At 37.2% G+C, this 17,190-nt stretch overlaps 1 protein-coding gene across 1 annotated transcript in view; it reads left to right on the top strand.

Annotated features, from left to right (window-relative positions):
* Positions 1–17,190, top strand: part of WDR64 (WD repeat domain 64) — a 363,829-nt gene that overhangs the window by 66,026 nt on the left and 280,613 nt on the right. The window contains exon 8 of the mRNA XM_042781201.1: positions 11,833–11,967. Within this exon, the coding sequence (XP_042637135.1) occupies positions 11,833–11,967 (135 nt within the window). The remainder of the gene's footprint in view (positions 1–11,832; positions 11,968–17,190) is intronic.

Genomic DNA, 17,190 nt, shown 5'->3' on the forward strand with positions numbered 1-17,190 from the left:
CACTATAGAAGTAGGATTGCCCAACCTTCCTTCCAAGGAGTGGCTGGTGGGTTTGAACCGCCAGCCTTCTGGTGAGCAGTCAAGTGCTTTAGGCACTATGCTACCAGAGTTCCTATATATATATATATAAAACCAAGTGCGATTCATATGAGATACACAAGGATGATTTAACAATAGAAAATCAATCAATGTAATTCACCACATAAATAAGACAAAAGAATCACATAATCATCTCAATCAACACAGAAAAAGCATTTGATATAAAGTCCAACCCCCATCCCTGTCAAAAACTCTTAAGCAAACAGGAATAGATGAGAAATTCCGCAATATAATAAATGGCATTTATACAAAACCAACAGCCAATGCCATCCTCAACAGAAAGAGACTGAAAGCATTCTCCTTGAGAACGGGAATCAGACAAGGATGCCACTCTTATTTAATATTGTACTGGGAGTCCTAGCTAGAGCAATAAGGCAAGAAAAGGAAATAAAGAACATACAAAAATCAGTTGAATTCCTCTAAACTAATGAAGTGAATTTAAAAAACTATTAGGAAAATAATACCAATTAGAATAACCCCTTCAAAGGTAAAATACTTAAGAATAAATCTAACCAGGGATATAAAAGACATATGCAAAGAAAACCTCAGAACACTATGCAAGAAAATAAAAGAGACCTACATAAATGAAAAAACATACATGCTCATGAATAGAAAGACTGAATATTGTGAAAATGTCCATACTGCCCAAAGTGATCTATAGATATAATTCAGTCTTGATCCAAATTCCAACAACATTCTATAATGAGATGGAAAAATTAGTTACCAACTTTGGCTTTTGACTAATGGAAAGGAAAGGGGCCCTGGATAAGCAAGACACTACTTAGGAAGGAGAACAAAGTAGGAGATCTCACACTCTCTAATCTGAAAACCTACTATAGGGCCACACTAGTCAAAACATTGTACTAGTACTGGTACTAGTATTGGTACAATGACAGACACATGGATCAGTGGAGCAGAATTGAGAACCCAGATGTACATCCATCCACCTACGGACAGCTGATCTTCAACAAAGGGCCGAAGTCCATTAAATGGAGGAGAGACAGTCTCTTTAACAAATGGTGCAAGCAATACTGGATGTTTAACTGTAGAAAAATGAAACAGGACAAATACCACACCATACATAGAAACTAACTCCAAATGGATCAAAAATCTGAATATGAAACCTAAAACTATAAAGAAAGGAAGATAGGACAATCTACTTCTGTAGTGATACCACCTCAGGAACCCAAGGAGGGGTTGCTATGAGTAGGATCTGACTGGAAGACAGTGAGGTTTTTTTTTTTTTTTTTTTTCCTGGAAATCTAGAAAGATCATCGACAGAAAAATAGGGACAATACAGTTGTTGTTGTCAGGTGCCTTCGAGTCAGTTCCAACTCATAGTGACCCTATGTACAACAGAATGAAATACTGCTTGGTCCTGTGCCAGACACACAATACTTGCTATACCTGAGCCCTTTGTTGCAGTCACTGTGCCAATCCATCTTGTTGAGGGCCTTCCCCTTTTTGATTTACCCTCCACATGACCAAGTGTGATATCCTTCTTCAGGGAATGGTCCCTTCTGATGACATGACCAAAGTGGGAGAGACGAAGTCTGGCCATTCTTGCTTCCAAGGAGCATTCAGGCTGCACTTCTTCCAAGACAGATCTGTTAGTTCTTCTGGCAGTCCAGAAGAATTTATGGACTTTCAGTATTTTTCACCAGCACCACAACTCAAAAGCATCAACCTTTCTTATTCATTGTCCAGCTTTCACATGCACATGAGGCAATTGAAGCTACTATGGCTTGGGTTAGGCACACCTTAGTCTTCAAAGAGACATCTTTGCTCTTCAGCACTTTAAAGAGGTCTTTTGCAGAAGTATGCCCAGAGCAATACATCATCTGATTTACTGACTGATGCTTCCATCGATGCTGATTGTGACACCAATATGAAATCTTTGACAACTTCAATCTTTTCTCCATTTATAACAATGCTACTTATTGGTCCAGTTATGAAGATTTTCATTTTTTTTTTTTTATGTTGAGGTGTAATCCATACTACAGACTGTATTCTTTAACCTTCACCAGTAAGTGCTTTAAGTCATCTTTGCTTTCAGCAAGCAAAATTGTGTCATCTGCATATCGCAGGTTGTTAATGAGTCTTCCTTCAATCCTGATGCTGTGTTCTTCTTCATATAGTCCAGCTTCTCAGAGTATTCGCTCAGCATACAGATTGAATAAGTATGGTAAAAGGATACAACCCTGACACACTCCCTTCCTGATTTTAAGCCATGTAGTATCCCCTTAGGAGCTCTGGTATCATATTGCCTAAGGGATTTGACTGATAACCAGAAAGCTGGTTGTTCAAACCTACTAGCCACTCCTTGGAAGGAAGATTGAGCAATCTACTTCCGTAGTGATACCGCCTCGGAAACCCAAGGTGGGGTCGCTATGAGTTGGATCGAACTCAACAGCAGTGAGTTTGTTTTTTTTTGGTTTTAGTATCCCCTTGTTCTGTTTGAATGACAGCCCCCTGGTCTATGTACAGGTTCCTCTTGAGCACAATTAAATGTTCTGAAATTCCCATTCTTTCAATGTTACCCATAATTTGTTGTGATCCACACAGTCAAATGCTTTTGCATAATCAATAATACACAAGTAAACATCTCTCTGGTATTCTTTGCTTTCAGCCAACATACATCTGACATCAGTAATGATGTCCCTCATTCTGTCCTCTTCTGAATCCAGCCTTCATTTCTGGGAGTTCTCTGTCAGTATACTGCTGCAACTGTTTTTGAATTATCTTCAAAAAGCTTTTATTTGTATGTGATATTAATGATATTTTTCAATAATTTCCACATTCTGTGGGATCACCTTTCTTTGTAATGGGCACAAATATGGATCTCTTCCAGTTGGCCTGGTAGCTGTCTTCCAAATTTCTTAGCATAGACAAGTAAGTGCCTGTAGCACAGCATTCATTTGTTGAAACATTTCAATGGTATTCTGTCAATTCCTGGGCCCTTGTTTTTCTGCCATTCCTTCACTTCAGCTTCAACTTCTTTCTTCAATACCACCATTCATCTGTCAGTTTGTCATATTGTGGTGGCTTGAATGTGGCTGTCAGGCTGAAGGCTATGCCACCAGTATTTCAAATACCAGTAGGTTCACCAATGGTAGACAGGTTTCAGCAGACCTTCCAAACTAAGACAGACCTGGAAGAAGGAAGGGGCCATCCACTTCTCAAAGAATTGGCTGGTGAAAACATTATGAATAGCAGTGATACACCATCTGATATATTATTTTATGAATATCCCTGAAACATTTTCAGATACAGTGCTGGGAGATGAGCCCCTCAGGTCAGAAGGTACTCAAAATACATCTGAGGAAGAGCTGCCTGCTCAATGTAGAGTAGATCTTAATGATATGGATGGAATAAAGCTTTTGGAACCTCCATTTGCTGATGTGGCATGAGTCAAAATAGAGCTGCAAACATCCATTAATAATTGAAACATGAAATGTATGAAGTATGAATCTAGGAAATTTGGAGTTGTCAAAAATGAAATGGAACACATGAAGATTGATATCCTAGGCATTAGTGAGGTAAAATGGCCTGATTTTGTCTATTTTGAATCAGACAACCATATGATCTGCAATGCTGGGAATGACAAATTGAAGAGGAATGGTGTGGTATTCATCATCACAAAGAGTGCTTCAAGACCTATCCTAAAGTACAATGCTGTCAGTGATAGGATAACATCCATAAGCCTACAAGGAAGACCAGTTAATACTAGTATTATTCAAATTTACACACCAAGTACCAAAACCAAAGACAAGAAAATTGAAGATTTTTGCCAACTTCTGTAATCTGAAATTGACCAAACATGCAATCAAGATGTGTTCATTATTACTGGTGATCAGAATGCAAAAGTTGGAAACAAAGAAGAATCATTGGTAGCTGGAAATATGGCCTTGGTGATAGAAATTATGCTGGAGATTGCACAATAGACTTTTTTGCAAGACCAATAATTTATTCATTTTTTTTCAACAACATAAATGGAAGCTATACACATGGCCTTTGCCAGATGGAGTACACAGGAATCAGATCAAGTACATCTGTGGGAAGAGTTGATGGAGAAGATCAGTATCTTTAGCCAAAACAAGGTCAGGAGCTGACTGTGGAACAGACCATCAACTGCTCATATGCAAATTCAAGTTGAAGCTGAAGATAATTAAAACAAGTCCCTGAGAGCCAAAATATGACCCTAATTATATCCTACCTGAATTTGATTCACTGAACCCCAATGACCAAAAACCAGAGGAACTGTGGCATGACATCAGGAACATCATCCATGCATTGAATAATTTACCGCAGAATTTCAAGATGGCATATGTATATACTTCACTTTTAATGTAATAATTATAGCTATGTGCAGTAAAATATTTATTACCTTATCTAATTAATACACATTTTGACATGTCAAGGTTTGTGGGTAATTATAGTTTCTGTTGCAGTAAAAATTTGTATGATTTATGAAGCCCCTGAAACAACACTGTGAGCCAAAAAGCTGTCTTGAATAATTACAGTTTTAAGCAGCATGATCAACAGGTATGCCTAGCCAAGAGAACAAAGCCCTGGGGATAAGAGCCTCAAACAAAGAGAAGCAATCTGAGGTGTTCACTTCTCAACTTGCCTTTTCTCACCTGGAAAGAAAGAGGGAGGGGGGAATCCATGACCCACCCACTGTCCTCAGCTGTATTAACAAAGGATGGATTGCTTAAGTATATGTAATTATTTTCTAAGGGTCCATGAGTTGCTTTGGAAGATTCCATTAAAAAATTAAAATTATCTTTAAATCTTTAAAAAAAAAAAAAGAAAGAGCATGAATGATCCATTAAGAAAGCAAAAGGTCATTAAAAACACAGGAAAGGAAGAAAAGACCAAAATGGATGTCAGAAGACACTCTGAAACTTGCCCTTGAATGGAGAGTAGCTAAAGCAAATGAAGAAATGACAAGATAAAAGAGCTGAACGGAAGATTTCAAAGAGCAGCTCTCAAGAAGACAAAGCCATTATTATAATGAAATGTGCAAAGTCCTGGAAACCAAAAGACAAGAACATATTTGGTGTTTCTCAAGCTGAAATAACTGAAGAGAAAGCTCAAGCCTTGAGTTGCAATATCAAAAGATTCTATGGGAAAATATTGCATGATGCAAGAAACATCAAAAGAAGACGGAAGGAATACACAGAGTCACTGTACCACAAAGAATTGGTTGATGTTCATCCATTTCAGGAGGTGGCATATGGTCAAGAGCCAATGGTATTGAAGGGACAATACTAGGGACCCTAATATATGGCATAAATAGAATACCAAACATAACTATAAAGGCACAAATAGCAGAAAATGAACAAGATAAATGAGATTTCCTCAAAATGAAACACTTAGGCTTATCAAAAGACTTCTCCTTCACTGAAAAGAAACAAACAAAAAATGTGGACCAAAGTCTAAAGAGGGAAATGTGTTAAGCAAAGTTATGGAAAGATAATAAATATCCGATCACAACCCACAGGACAAATGTTGGAACTAACTACTGCAATTGAAAGAATACGCATGCTTTGCCAAAAAAAAAAAAAAAAGACTTCTCCAAAAGAATAAAAATAGAACCTACAGACTGGGAAAAAATTTTAGCAATGACGTATCAGAAAGAGACTAATCTGTAAAATTTATAGAAAACTTCAACACTTTGACAACAAAAAGACAAACAAAACAAAAAATGGGCAAAGGACATGAACACTCACTTCACCAAAGAAGATATTCAACAGGCCAACAAACATATGAAGAAATGCTCACCATCATTAGCCATCAGAAACATGCAAATCAAAATGAGAGATTATTACACCCCAGCAATGACAGTGATAATTAAAATAATAAGAATAAGAATAAGAAAACAACTAATGCTGGTGAGTGAGTGGAAAGATTGAAACGCTCATAGACTGCTGGTGGAAGTATAAAATAGTACAGCTGGTGTGGAAAACAGTATGGCGCTTCCTTAAAAAGCTAGAAATTGAGATAACGTATGATCCCAGCAATCCCATTACAAGGCATATATCTTGGAGAAATAAAAGCCATGATATGAATAGATATAAGTGCATACCCATGTTCATCACAACACTATTCACAATATTTAGCAGCCATGTGCTTTAACCACTGTGCCACCAGAACTCCTGCAATTTGTGAGTAATAACAATGAATTATGAGACCTAAGAAACAATTAAGGAGCCCCATACTCAGTGACCAAGAAGCTCTGGTAGCATAGTGCCTAAGGCATTTGACTGCTAACCAGAAGGCTGGAGGTTCAAAGTGACCGGCCACTCCTCGGAAGGAAGATTGGGCAATCTACTTCTGTAGTGATACTGCCTCAGAAACCCAAGGAGGGGTCTCCATGAGTCAAATCTGACTTGACAGCAGAGGATACCCACTGATCTAGCTCCAGGTGAGTGAGGATAAGAGCTGCACTGGCAGCTGGGATCTGGAGCTCTGGTGATGTAGTGGATAAGACATTTTGCTGCTAATGAGAAGGTCAGCCCTTCAAACCCACCCACTGATGGAAGATGGGGTGACCTAGCTCAGTAAAGATTTATAGCCTCAGAATCCTAATGGGGGTGGCTGTGAGTTGGAATCAGGTAGCTGGCAGTGAGTTTGGTTTGGTTTTTTTGAGGGAAGGGAAGCTGAGATTTCCCTGGACTGGTTTATTATAACTAGCAAACCAAGCAGGGTTAACTAGAGAGAACCCCGACTGCTCAATATGTGTGTGAGTCCCTGTGTGTATATTCTTACTTAGAAAAAGACTGAGTGTGAATCCATAGTCTTTGCTATGGGACTTAATAGAAAACCAAAAACTCACTGCCATTGAGTTGATTCTGACTCATAGTGACTTCCACTGGGTTTCAAAGGCTGTAAATCTTGATGGAAGCAGACTGCCTTATCTTTCATCCAGGGAGCAGTATGGTGGGCTCAAAGTACCAAACTTTTGGTTAGCAACCAAATGCCTTAACCGCTACCCTACCAGAGCTCCTATGGGACTTCATAGAGGTGATCTTAATTTTCTTTCTTTCTTTCTTTTTTAAATGCATTTTATTGAAATATAATTTATGTACAGTGAAATACACAAAACTAAAGTGACATGGGTCAATGCTTTTTTCTTTTCAGTGTTCCCTCCACTCCCCTCCTACCCCTGATGACCAACAAAGAAAGTTTTCCTGCATATATAAACCTTTCCTTGACCCTCCACAATGAACTAATACTATATTTGCCCTTCTGTGATTGACTTATGTCACTCAGCATAGTGTCGTCCAAGTCCATCCATGTTATGTGGTGTTTTGCAAACTCTACATTATACTTTAGTGCTGCATAGCAATCCATTGTGTGTATGTACCTCAGTTTGGTCATCCACTCTTGCATTGATAAGCATGTAGGTTGTTTCCATCTTTTTGCTATTGTAAACAGTGCTGTGATGAACATGAGTGTGCATGTATCTTATCCTGTCCTGGTTCTCACCTCTCTAGGATATATACCTAGTAATGGGATTGCTGGACCAAAGGGTACCTCCAATTCCAGATTTCTAACGAATCATCATACTGCTTTCCACAGTGGTTGTATCACTTCACAGTCCCATCAGCAGTGTATGAGAGTCCCAATCCCTCCACATCCCCATCAGCATTTGTTATTTTCTGTCTCGCTGAACCGTGACATCAGTGCTGAGGTGAGATGGTATCTCATTGTAGTTTTGATTTGTATCGCTCTGATGGCCAATGATCATGAACATCTCTTCATGTATTTGCTATTCACCTGAATATCCTCCTTAGTGAAGTGTCTATTCGTATCTTCTGCCCATTTTTTCAATTGGATTTTTAATTTCTTTGCTGTTGAAGTGTTGGAGTTTTCTATAAATCTTAGAGATAAGTCCCTTGCCAGATATGTAATTATTGACAAGTATGAATTTGTTGCTGTCATTTTTGTTATGTGCTTTTTCATGGTGCTGACTTCTTTGTTCCATGTAATTTTCTGTGCTGAGCTCATTTTGTTTATGAATCATGTTATCAGTTCCTTTGTTGCTCTTGTTTTAGTATTTGCTAAATATTTGTGCTGGTCCTCTTTTTTATTTTGATGTGAAGGTCATCATATTTCTTTGAGGTTACCCTGCGATTTATAGTTTTCTTCCCAAGTTTAGATCAGTCCATTCTATCTTGTAGTTGTCTTGACTTCCCTACCATTTAGAAGTACAGTAATGACAAAATTTTTTCACTCTTTTTGGCTTGCAATTGTCCTCATTTGTCAATTGATGTCTCTGGTTCCCTGTTTACAATTTTGTAGGCTTATTTACTATGGATACTTCCATAGCTTGATTGGTTTCTGAGTTATATCACCATGTTTGTTAATGGTCAGTTGTTGTCTGCTGTTGTTGCCTCTCTGTCCAAAGGACTCTCTTTGGCATCTCCTGTAAGGTTGGTCTGGTTTTAATAAATTCCCTTAATTTCTGCTTATTGCGAAATGTCCTAATTTCACCATCATATTTGAGGGGCAGTTTTGCTGGGTCCACAATGCTTGGTTGGAAATTTTTCTTTTTCAGGGTTTTATATATACCATCCCACTGTCTTCTTGCCTGCATGATTTCTGCTGAAAAATCTGAGCTTAGTCTTATTGGTTGCCCCTTGTAGGTAACTTTTTGTTTTTCCCATGCTGCTGACAGGATTCTTTCTTTGTCTTTGGTTTTGGTGAGTTTGATGATGATACATCTTGGTGATTTTCTTTTGGGGTCTATCCTGTTTTGGGGTTCATTGGACTTCTTGAATACATATATTCTCATATTTCAGGATGGCAGGAAAATTCTCTTCCAACAAATCTTCAACAATTTTTTCTGTGGTTTTCTTTGTCTCTTCCTGTTCTGGAATCTGATTACATGTAGATTATTCCTTTGATGGTATCCCACATGAACCCTAGGCTTTCTTCATTTTGTTTTGATCTTTTTTTCTGATTAATCACTTTCTAAAGAAGTGTCGAGGTATTTGCCTTCAGTCTCACTAATTCTGTCTTCCATTGATTCAATTCTACTCCTTTGCCCATTCAATGTCATCTGTTTCTGAAAATGTAGTATTAATCTTCTGGATTTCTATCTGTAGATTTTGTATCATTTCTAATTTTTTGTTTATTTTGTCATTTTGTTCTTGTATTGTCTTTTGAAATTGTCCTAGGGTTTTCTCTGTGTTTTCCTCAATTTTGTCAGTGTTTTCCTTGATCTGTCTCTCAATTCATTGAAGATACCTAAATATAATTCCTTTGAATTCTTTATCAGGGAGTTCCAATCCTACATCTTCCTCAGCGATGTGTTTTGGGTCTGTATCCCGGTCCCTTGCTTCTCCTGCTTTATCTTGCTTTTTTGTGTGTGTGCACAGTGATGCTCTGTTGTCTCTGAGGCATTGTGATGTTTTTGTGTTTATATTTAATTGGTGATTGTATGTTGGAGTGATTTGCCCACAATTTTCATTTTCTTTGTATATTATCTATGTAAGCAGGGTACTGTGCTGTGCTCTCTATTCACTAGTTGGCAGCACTTATACACTCACCACCTGTCTCCTTTCTTGTTGTCTGCCTCCTGTGTGTCCCTGCCATGCTTGGCAAACAAAGCCTATTCTTGGGTCCCTGGAATCCAAATGAGAATGCTGTCACTTTAAAATCCAAAATGGCCACCACTTGTAAAGATTCAAAATGGCTGTACCCTCCATCACTTTAAATACCCAAAATGGCTGCCGCTTGTAAACATTCATAATGGCTGCACCTTTGGTCACTTTAAATATCCAGAATGGCTGCTGCTTGTAAACAATCAAAATTGCTTCTCCCTCTGGACAGCAGAAAGTCTACAGCTCAGGTTGTCTCTCTCTTTGCTGTTTCCCTTCCTAGTCATAGGCCACCAGCACAGTCACAATCATCCCTGAAGCCCTTGGTGACCAGAGCTGATCTTTAGATCAATTCTCAGGTCCCAACACCACTTGGCAATATTCAGGCTGTTGGTCCCATCACAGTAGCTGCTCTGACTGTCTCCGTACTAACTGTTTTTGTTCAGATTTTTCCACTAGTTGATGCCTAATCCACTTCTGTATACTTTCTTTCAAAGCTCAGGATTATCTTCTGTATCGCTGTCAATTGGTGTCTCTTTTCTTTGTTGAAGAGGATCTGTGTAGCTTGTCTGTCTATTTCTCCATCTTACCAGAAGTCCAATTTTCTTTTTTTATGTTTTTCTACTTTCTTAATTTTGTAAAATGACAATTTTGTTTAAATAATAATAAAACCAAACATAAAAATATACAGCATGATACTTCATCATTAGTATAGCAAGTATTTTATCCCAATGTTGTTGTTGTTGTTGTTGTTGTTATGTGCCGTCGAGTCGGCCCCGACTCATAGCGACCCCTCCTTGGGTTTCCGAGGCAGTATCACTACGGAAGTAGGATTGCCCAACCTTCCTCCCAATGTTAGAATATGCAATTAAGAGCTCAGTACGATTATAATAACAATAGAATTAAGTCTAACTCCATTGCTGGACCTTAGAATGTTATAATAACTAATTATCTGGCTCCATTTTATATCCTCCACACATATTCAGATTTACTTAGTTGCACCAAAGTATTAGACTATGATGGGAGACTTTCCCAATATTTATGTGTTGGTGTATATAACATCAAGCATTTCATTCTAATTATGATATGTTCTCAGAATAGATACTGAGATAGTAATCTTCTCTTTACTGAGATATGTACCACTTGTCAGAAAATTCCATGGTGGTTTTTCACTTCATTTCCATTAAATAGATGAATCAGAAATAACATTTGAGGAATATGATGAATTTTTGGAATCTGCATAGAGTTAAGTATATATTAATTCACATTGGTTCTTGTGGATAATTTACAATTACGTAAAAAATTTATTTGCTGCTGAGGCATACATGGACTGAATGCTGTGAGTCAGAATTGACTCAATGATAGTGGATTTGGTTTGGTAGAACTTCCCTGCAATGAGTTGAAAACATGTCCGTTCCTCAACTGGAATCCAAGGTCCATAGGAAATAGGAATTTTACCTTAATCATCTTTATGTCCTTGGTACTTTAAATAGGCAGGTGCTCAATGAATCATGAATGAGGAAATAAATGTACCATTGTTCACACGTAAACGTAATACCATAAAGATGTCTACTTCCAGTTTCATGTAAGAATTTTGAGTAAAGAAATGCTAATAGTAGGTCCTTGGGTGGTGCAAATGATTTGTACTTGCTGATAACTGAAAGGTTGTGGTTTAAATTTACCTAGTGGTGATGCAGAAGAAAGGCCTAGAGCTCTACTTCCAAAAGATCACAGCTATTGCAAACCCTATTGAACAGAGTTGTACTAACACACATGTTATCACCATGAGTTGGAATTGGCTCAATGGCAATTAGTTAAAAGGCTGCTGATGCCAATATTGGAATAGGATCCTTCTTGCTTATTCCTTAAATTCCAAGTCTATAGTGCAAAATTCGATAGATAATATTTTAAAGTTGTTTTATCATTTAAATTCCTGCATAATTTATAAAAAATTAGTTAAACAACTAAAATGTGGTATAAAACATGAGACCATATTATACATTTAGGCTGTATTGCAGCTCAGAGTTGCAATTAATTTAAAGTCAAAATGACACACCAAATAAAAACTCAGCACTAGTTTATGTGCCTAACAAAACTTTTTTTTTTCTTTTTTAATTCTCAGTGTTAAAAGGAAGCTACATAATGACTGGGTTATGAAAATTAGATATCTCCCAGCTCTAAATTGCTTTGGATCTTGCTCCTTAGATAGTGTTCATTCATTAGTTTTGGATTCCTTGAAGAGACTTGAGGATAATTTGTAAGTATAAAAATTTACATTCATAATGAATATTCTGTAACTTTCAAATGTTTCACAGTTATAAGCCCATAGCAGCCTGTGATCTTTCTTTCAAACTGGTTTTCAGAAAAATCAGGTGTTAACCATTCCATATGTTGTGTAACTTTAATTAAATTTTCAGGAGGAAATTGAAAGTTATTCATGCAAATCTAAATATGATGTGGTCTCCTAGCAACAATTTTGCTTACTAATTGTTTACTGCTCTAATTTGCTGCAATATATAAAAACAGAAGACATATATATATATATATATATGCCAAATGAACTGCTGTTGGTAAAATTTAAAATCATTCTTAGAGGTCAATTGGCCAATAATCTGTGACTATGATTTATAGCACAATCATCTTACTCCATGTAAAGCACACAAGATAACTTTCTTAAAGAAAGGTGAATTTAAATGTTGTACAGTCTTACTTTCTATCTAGTTAAATATTAACAAGCGGAAAACAGCTATTGTATTTTAGTTTTCATTTTTGAAAATGATTTGTGATACGTGCTACGTTAAACTGCAAAAGCATTTTGCAAAGTAATAGAAACCAGACACAAAAGACTGCATATGGCATTATTCTATTTATATGAAATGTCCTGAGAAGGCAAATTAATACACAGAAAGTAGATCAGTAGTGGGCACAGGGAATTTACAGGGGTGATGAAAATATTCTAAAACTGTATAGTATAGTGGTGATTATTACATGATGCTATAAATTTGCTAAAAATCATTAAATCGAGCACTTAAAATCAGTGAATTGTATGGTATATAAATTCTTCCTTAATGGTGTAGTTTTTAAAAATGTTGAGCCACAAACAAGAATTGACTAGTGGCAACAACAATCATATTATACAAGTTTTGTTGTAAAAAAAAGAGCATAAACCTATCTAACTTACTATGGGTTAACATAAAACTGCAAAACTCTTCCCTAGTGGCTTAATTCCATTTTAAACATTATTTTCTCAATCTTTTTATCACGTTTTCCTGAATGTCAGCTTTTCCATCTAAACAATGGGCAAGTTGGCTTTAGGGGATGAGGTGCTAGGCCTGGCGCTCAGAACCATAGTCTTGGGGAACATCAAGATCAATTGGCATAACATAGCCCACAAAGACAATGTTCTACGTCCTGCTTTGGTGAGTAGCGACGGGGGTCTTAAAAATTTGTGATTGGCTATCTAAGATGCAAGTATTGGTCTTTCACCATCCGAAGCAGAGAAGAGTGAAGAAAATCAAAGTGCATGGAAACAATTAGTCCAAAGGACTAGTGAACCACATGAACCTGAGCCTCCGTGACCCTGACCAGATGACCAGGTCAAGTCTGGCTACCCTACCAACTACTCTGAAAAGGTACACAGTACAAAGTCCTGGATAGAGTGGGAGAAAAATATGCAATTTAACTCAAAATAATAAAGACCAGTCTTACAGGTCTGATAGAGGCTGGTGGAATCCCTGAGACTATGTCCCTTAGTTGCCCTTCAAGCTAGGACCTGAGCTCACCCCCATGGCTCAACTTTCAGCCAAATGATAGACAGCCCTATACGGTAAACTGTAACATCAGGGAAGTATTCACTCCTTAGAACAATCAACCATATGAGATCAAAAGGGCAGCATTTGCCCAGGGATAAAGCTCAGAATGCAGGAAAGAAGGAAAAGGAAAGAAGAAAGAAGGAAAAATAAAAACATAAACACAAGGAGGAGTTGGGAAGAGTGAGTGATGTTACATTGTGGGGATTGCAATCAATATCATGAAACAAAATGTGTATGAATTAGTGAATGGAAAGCCAATTTGCTCTGTAAACTTTTATCCAAATCTCAATAAAAAGTTAAAAAAATAAAGAAAGAAGGGGTGAGTTGGGATGAGATTGAATCTTAGCTATAGGACTTGATTTCTTTTTTTCTCAACATTTAAGGTAAAGCTAAAGAAGTGCTAGGAAAAATGGTGCATGGTCTAGTTGTCTCCCTAACAAAACACAAATGCTGTCTCTAGGTTCTCTTGAATTGTGTGAAATTCACACAACAAAAATGGAAAACAAAAGATAATCCCTATACATAAAGAGCTAGGCTACTTGACTGCTCACCAGAAGGCTGGCGGTTCAAACCCACCAGCCACTCCTGGGAAGGAAGGTTGGGCAATCCTACTTCCATAGTGATACTGCCTCGGAAACCCAAGGAGGGGTCGCTATGAGTCAGGGCCAACTCGACGGCAAACAACAACAACAACATACATAAAGAGCTAGAATTTCTTTAAATTCCAAAGTTTTTCTTTTAAGCAATGGAATAAAAGTATTAGAAGCTTAATGGAAGAATGGAATGTCTCATATCTTTATTTTTTCTTGAAAACATCAGTATTTATGAAAGAGATGTATTTTTTCCTCATTTAGAAAAAAGATGAAAATGTTTATTTTAGTGTGTAACATATTGCACTGACAAATAAATTACAAACTTATAAAAAACTCTTTTCACAGCTCATTAAAAGCAATTTTATTTCTTGACACAAGATCTTCTGATTCCACAATTATCATTTACATAGCATAAGGAGTTGCAGAGCTTCATTTAGTTTCTGTAACATAATTAGCTGCGAATGATAACATCACTGACATTTGAAAAGAGTGCATTTCTGAAATTTAATTAAGAGATGCAATTTTATTTCCAATTTGATTTTATACTACACTGACACTTCATGGTATATTTATAACCATAAAGAAACATTCTAAAAGCATATGCAACATATGCCCTTGTGGTCCAGTGTTGTTGTTAGGTGCCACTGAGTCAGTTTTAACTCACGGTGACCCTATGTTCAACAGAATGAAACATAGCCTGGTCCCACACCATCCTCACAATCATTGCTATGCTTGAGCCCATTGCCACATCCACTATGTCAATCCATCTTGTTAAGGGTCTTTTATTGCTGACCCTCTACTTTACCTAGCATGATATCCTTCGTCAGGGACTGGTGCAGTAGAAGACATATTCTACATCAATATCCAAAGAAAGGATTTTTAATTTTAAAGATACACAAGACTACAGCCGTGATTTTTTACCAGAGTAAATATTTCCAGTACAATTACCAGTTATAATTGATAATACAACAACCAACCAAACAAACAAAAAAATCAAACTCAGTGTCATGGAGTTGATTCCGAATCATAGCAACCCCCTTTGGGTTTCTGAGGTGATATATCTTTATGAAAGTAGATTGCCCAGTTTCCTTCTGTGGAGTTTCTGGTGGATTTGAACTGCTAACCTTCTGGTTAGCAGTCAAATGCCTTAGGCATCATGCCACCAGAACTCCTTAATATGACAACAGTCAACCTATATAGGTCATGCATATCAGCCTATAATCCAGAAGAATATTAATTATTCAACAAGTATTTATTAAGCCATCATGTGTTAAGCACTGTGAACAATGCAAATAAGTTTACCTCATGACCAAAACCAAAACCAAAAAAAAAAAAACCCTACTGCCATCTAGTCGATTCTGACTTATACTGACACTATAGGACAAAACAGAATTACTCCATTGAGTTTCCAAGGCTATAAATCTTTTTTTTTTTTAAATGCATTATATTGAAATATAATTTATGTACAGTGAAATACACAAAACTAAAGTGACATGGGTCAATGCATTTTTTTTTTTTTTGAGGTGTTCCCTCCCCTCTCCTCCCACCCCTGGCAACCAACAAAGAAAGTTTCCCTCCATATATAAACCTTTCCTTGACCCTCCACAACAACGAACTAATACTATATTTGTCCTTCTGTGATTGACTTATTTCACTCAGCATAATGTCCTCCAAGTTCATCCATATAATGCAGTGTTTTGCAGACTCTACATTATTCTTTAGTACTGCATAGCATTCCAGTATGTGTATGTACCACAGTTTGGTCATCCACTCTTCCACTGATGGGCATGTAGGTTGTTTCCATCTTTTTGCTATTGTAAATAGCAGTGTGATGAACATGAGCATGCATGTATCTGTTCCTATCCTGGCTCTCACCTCTTTAGGATATATACCTAGTGATGGGATTGCTGGGCCAAAGGTGTCTCCAATTCCAACTTTCTAAGGAATCGCCATATTGCTTTCCACAGTGGTTGTGTCACTTCACAGACACACAAGCAGGGTATGAGAGTCCCAATATCTCCACATTCCCACCAGCATTTATTTTCTGTCTCATTGAACCTTACCATTAGTGCTGGGGTGAGACGGTATATCTCGTTGTTGTTTTGATTTACATCTCTCTGATGGCCAATTATTGTGAGCATCTTTTAGCTGACCACCTGAATATCCTCCTTGGTGAAGTGTCTATTCATGTCTTCTGCCCATTTTTTCAATTGGATTGTTGAGGCATTGGAGTTTTAATTGTTGGTGTTGAAGCATTGGAGTTTTCCATCAATCTTAGAGATAAGTCCCTTGCCAAATATGTAGTTATCAGCAAATATGAATTTGTTGCTGTCATTTTTGTCATGCGCTTTTTCATTGTGTCGATTTCTTCCATATAATTTTCTATGCTGAGCTCGTTTGTTATATCTTCCTTCATTGCTATTGTTTTAGTATTTGCTGAGTATTTATGCTGGTCCTCTTTTTTATTTTGATGTGAAGGTTTACTATTTTTCTTTGAGGTTATCCTATGATTTATAGTTTTCTTCCCAAGTTTAGAACAGTACATTCCATCTTGTAGTTATCTTGACTTCCCTACCATCTAGAAGTTCTGTAATGACACAGATTTTTTTTTTTTGCCTCTTTTTGGTTTGTAGTTGTCTTCATTTGTCAGTTGGTGTCTCTCATTCCCTGTTTACAATCTTGTAGGCTTATTTATTTTGGATACTTCCATAGCTGGGTTGGTTTCTGGGTTATATCATCATGTGTGTTAATGGTCATAGTTGTTGTTGGTTGTTGTTGCTTCTCTGTCGAAAGGGCTCCCTTTGGCATCCCTTGTAAGGTTGGTCTAGTTTTGACAAATTCCATTAATTTCTGCTTATCTGGACATGTCCTAATTTCACCATCATATTTGAGGGACAATTTTGCTGGGTACATTATTCTTGGTTGGAAATTTTTCTTTTTCAGGGTTTTATATATAAACCCTGAAAGGGTTCTCACCTGCATGGTTTCTGTCAAGAAATCCAAGCTTAGTCTTATTGGTTGCCCCCTGCAAGTAACTTTTTGTGTTTCCCGTGCTGCTCTCATGATTCTTTCTTT

Source organism: Orycteropus afer, unplaced genomic scaffold, assembly GCF_000298275.1.
Source record: "Orycteropus afer afer isolate SDZICR_OR568_19922 unplaced genomic scaffold, OryAfe1.0 scaffold00096, whole genome shotgun sequence".
NCBI lineage: Eukaryota > Metazoa > Chordata > Mammalia > Tubulidentata > Orycteropodidae > Orycteropus > Orycteropus afer.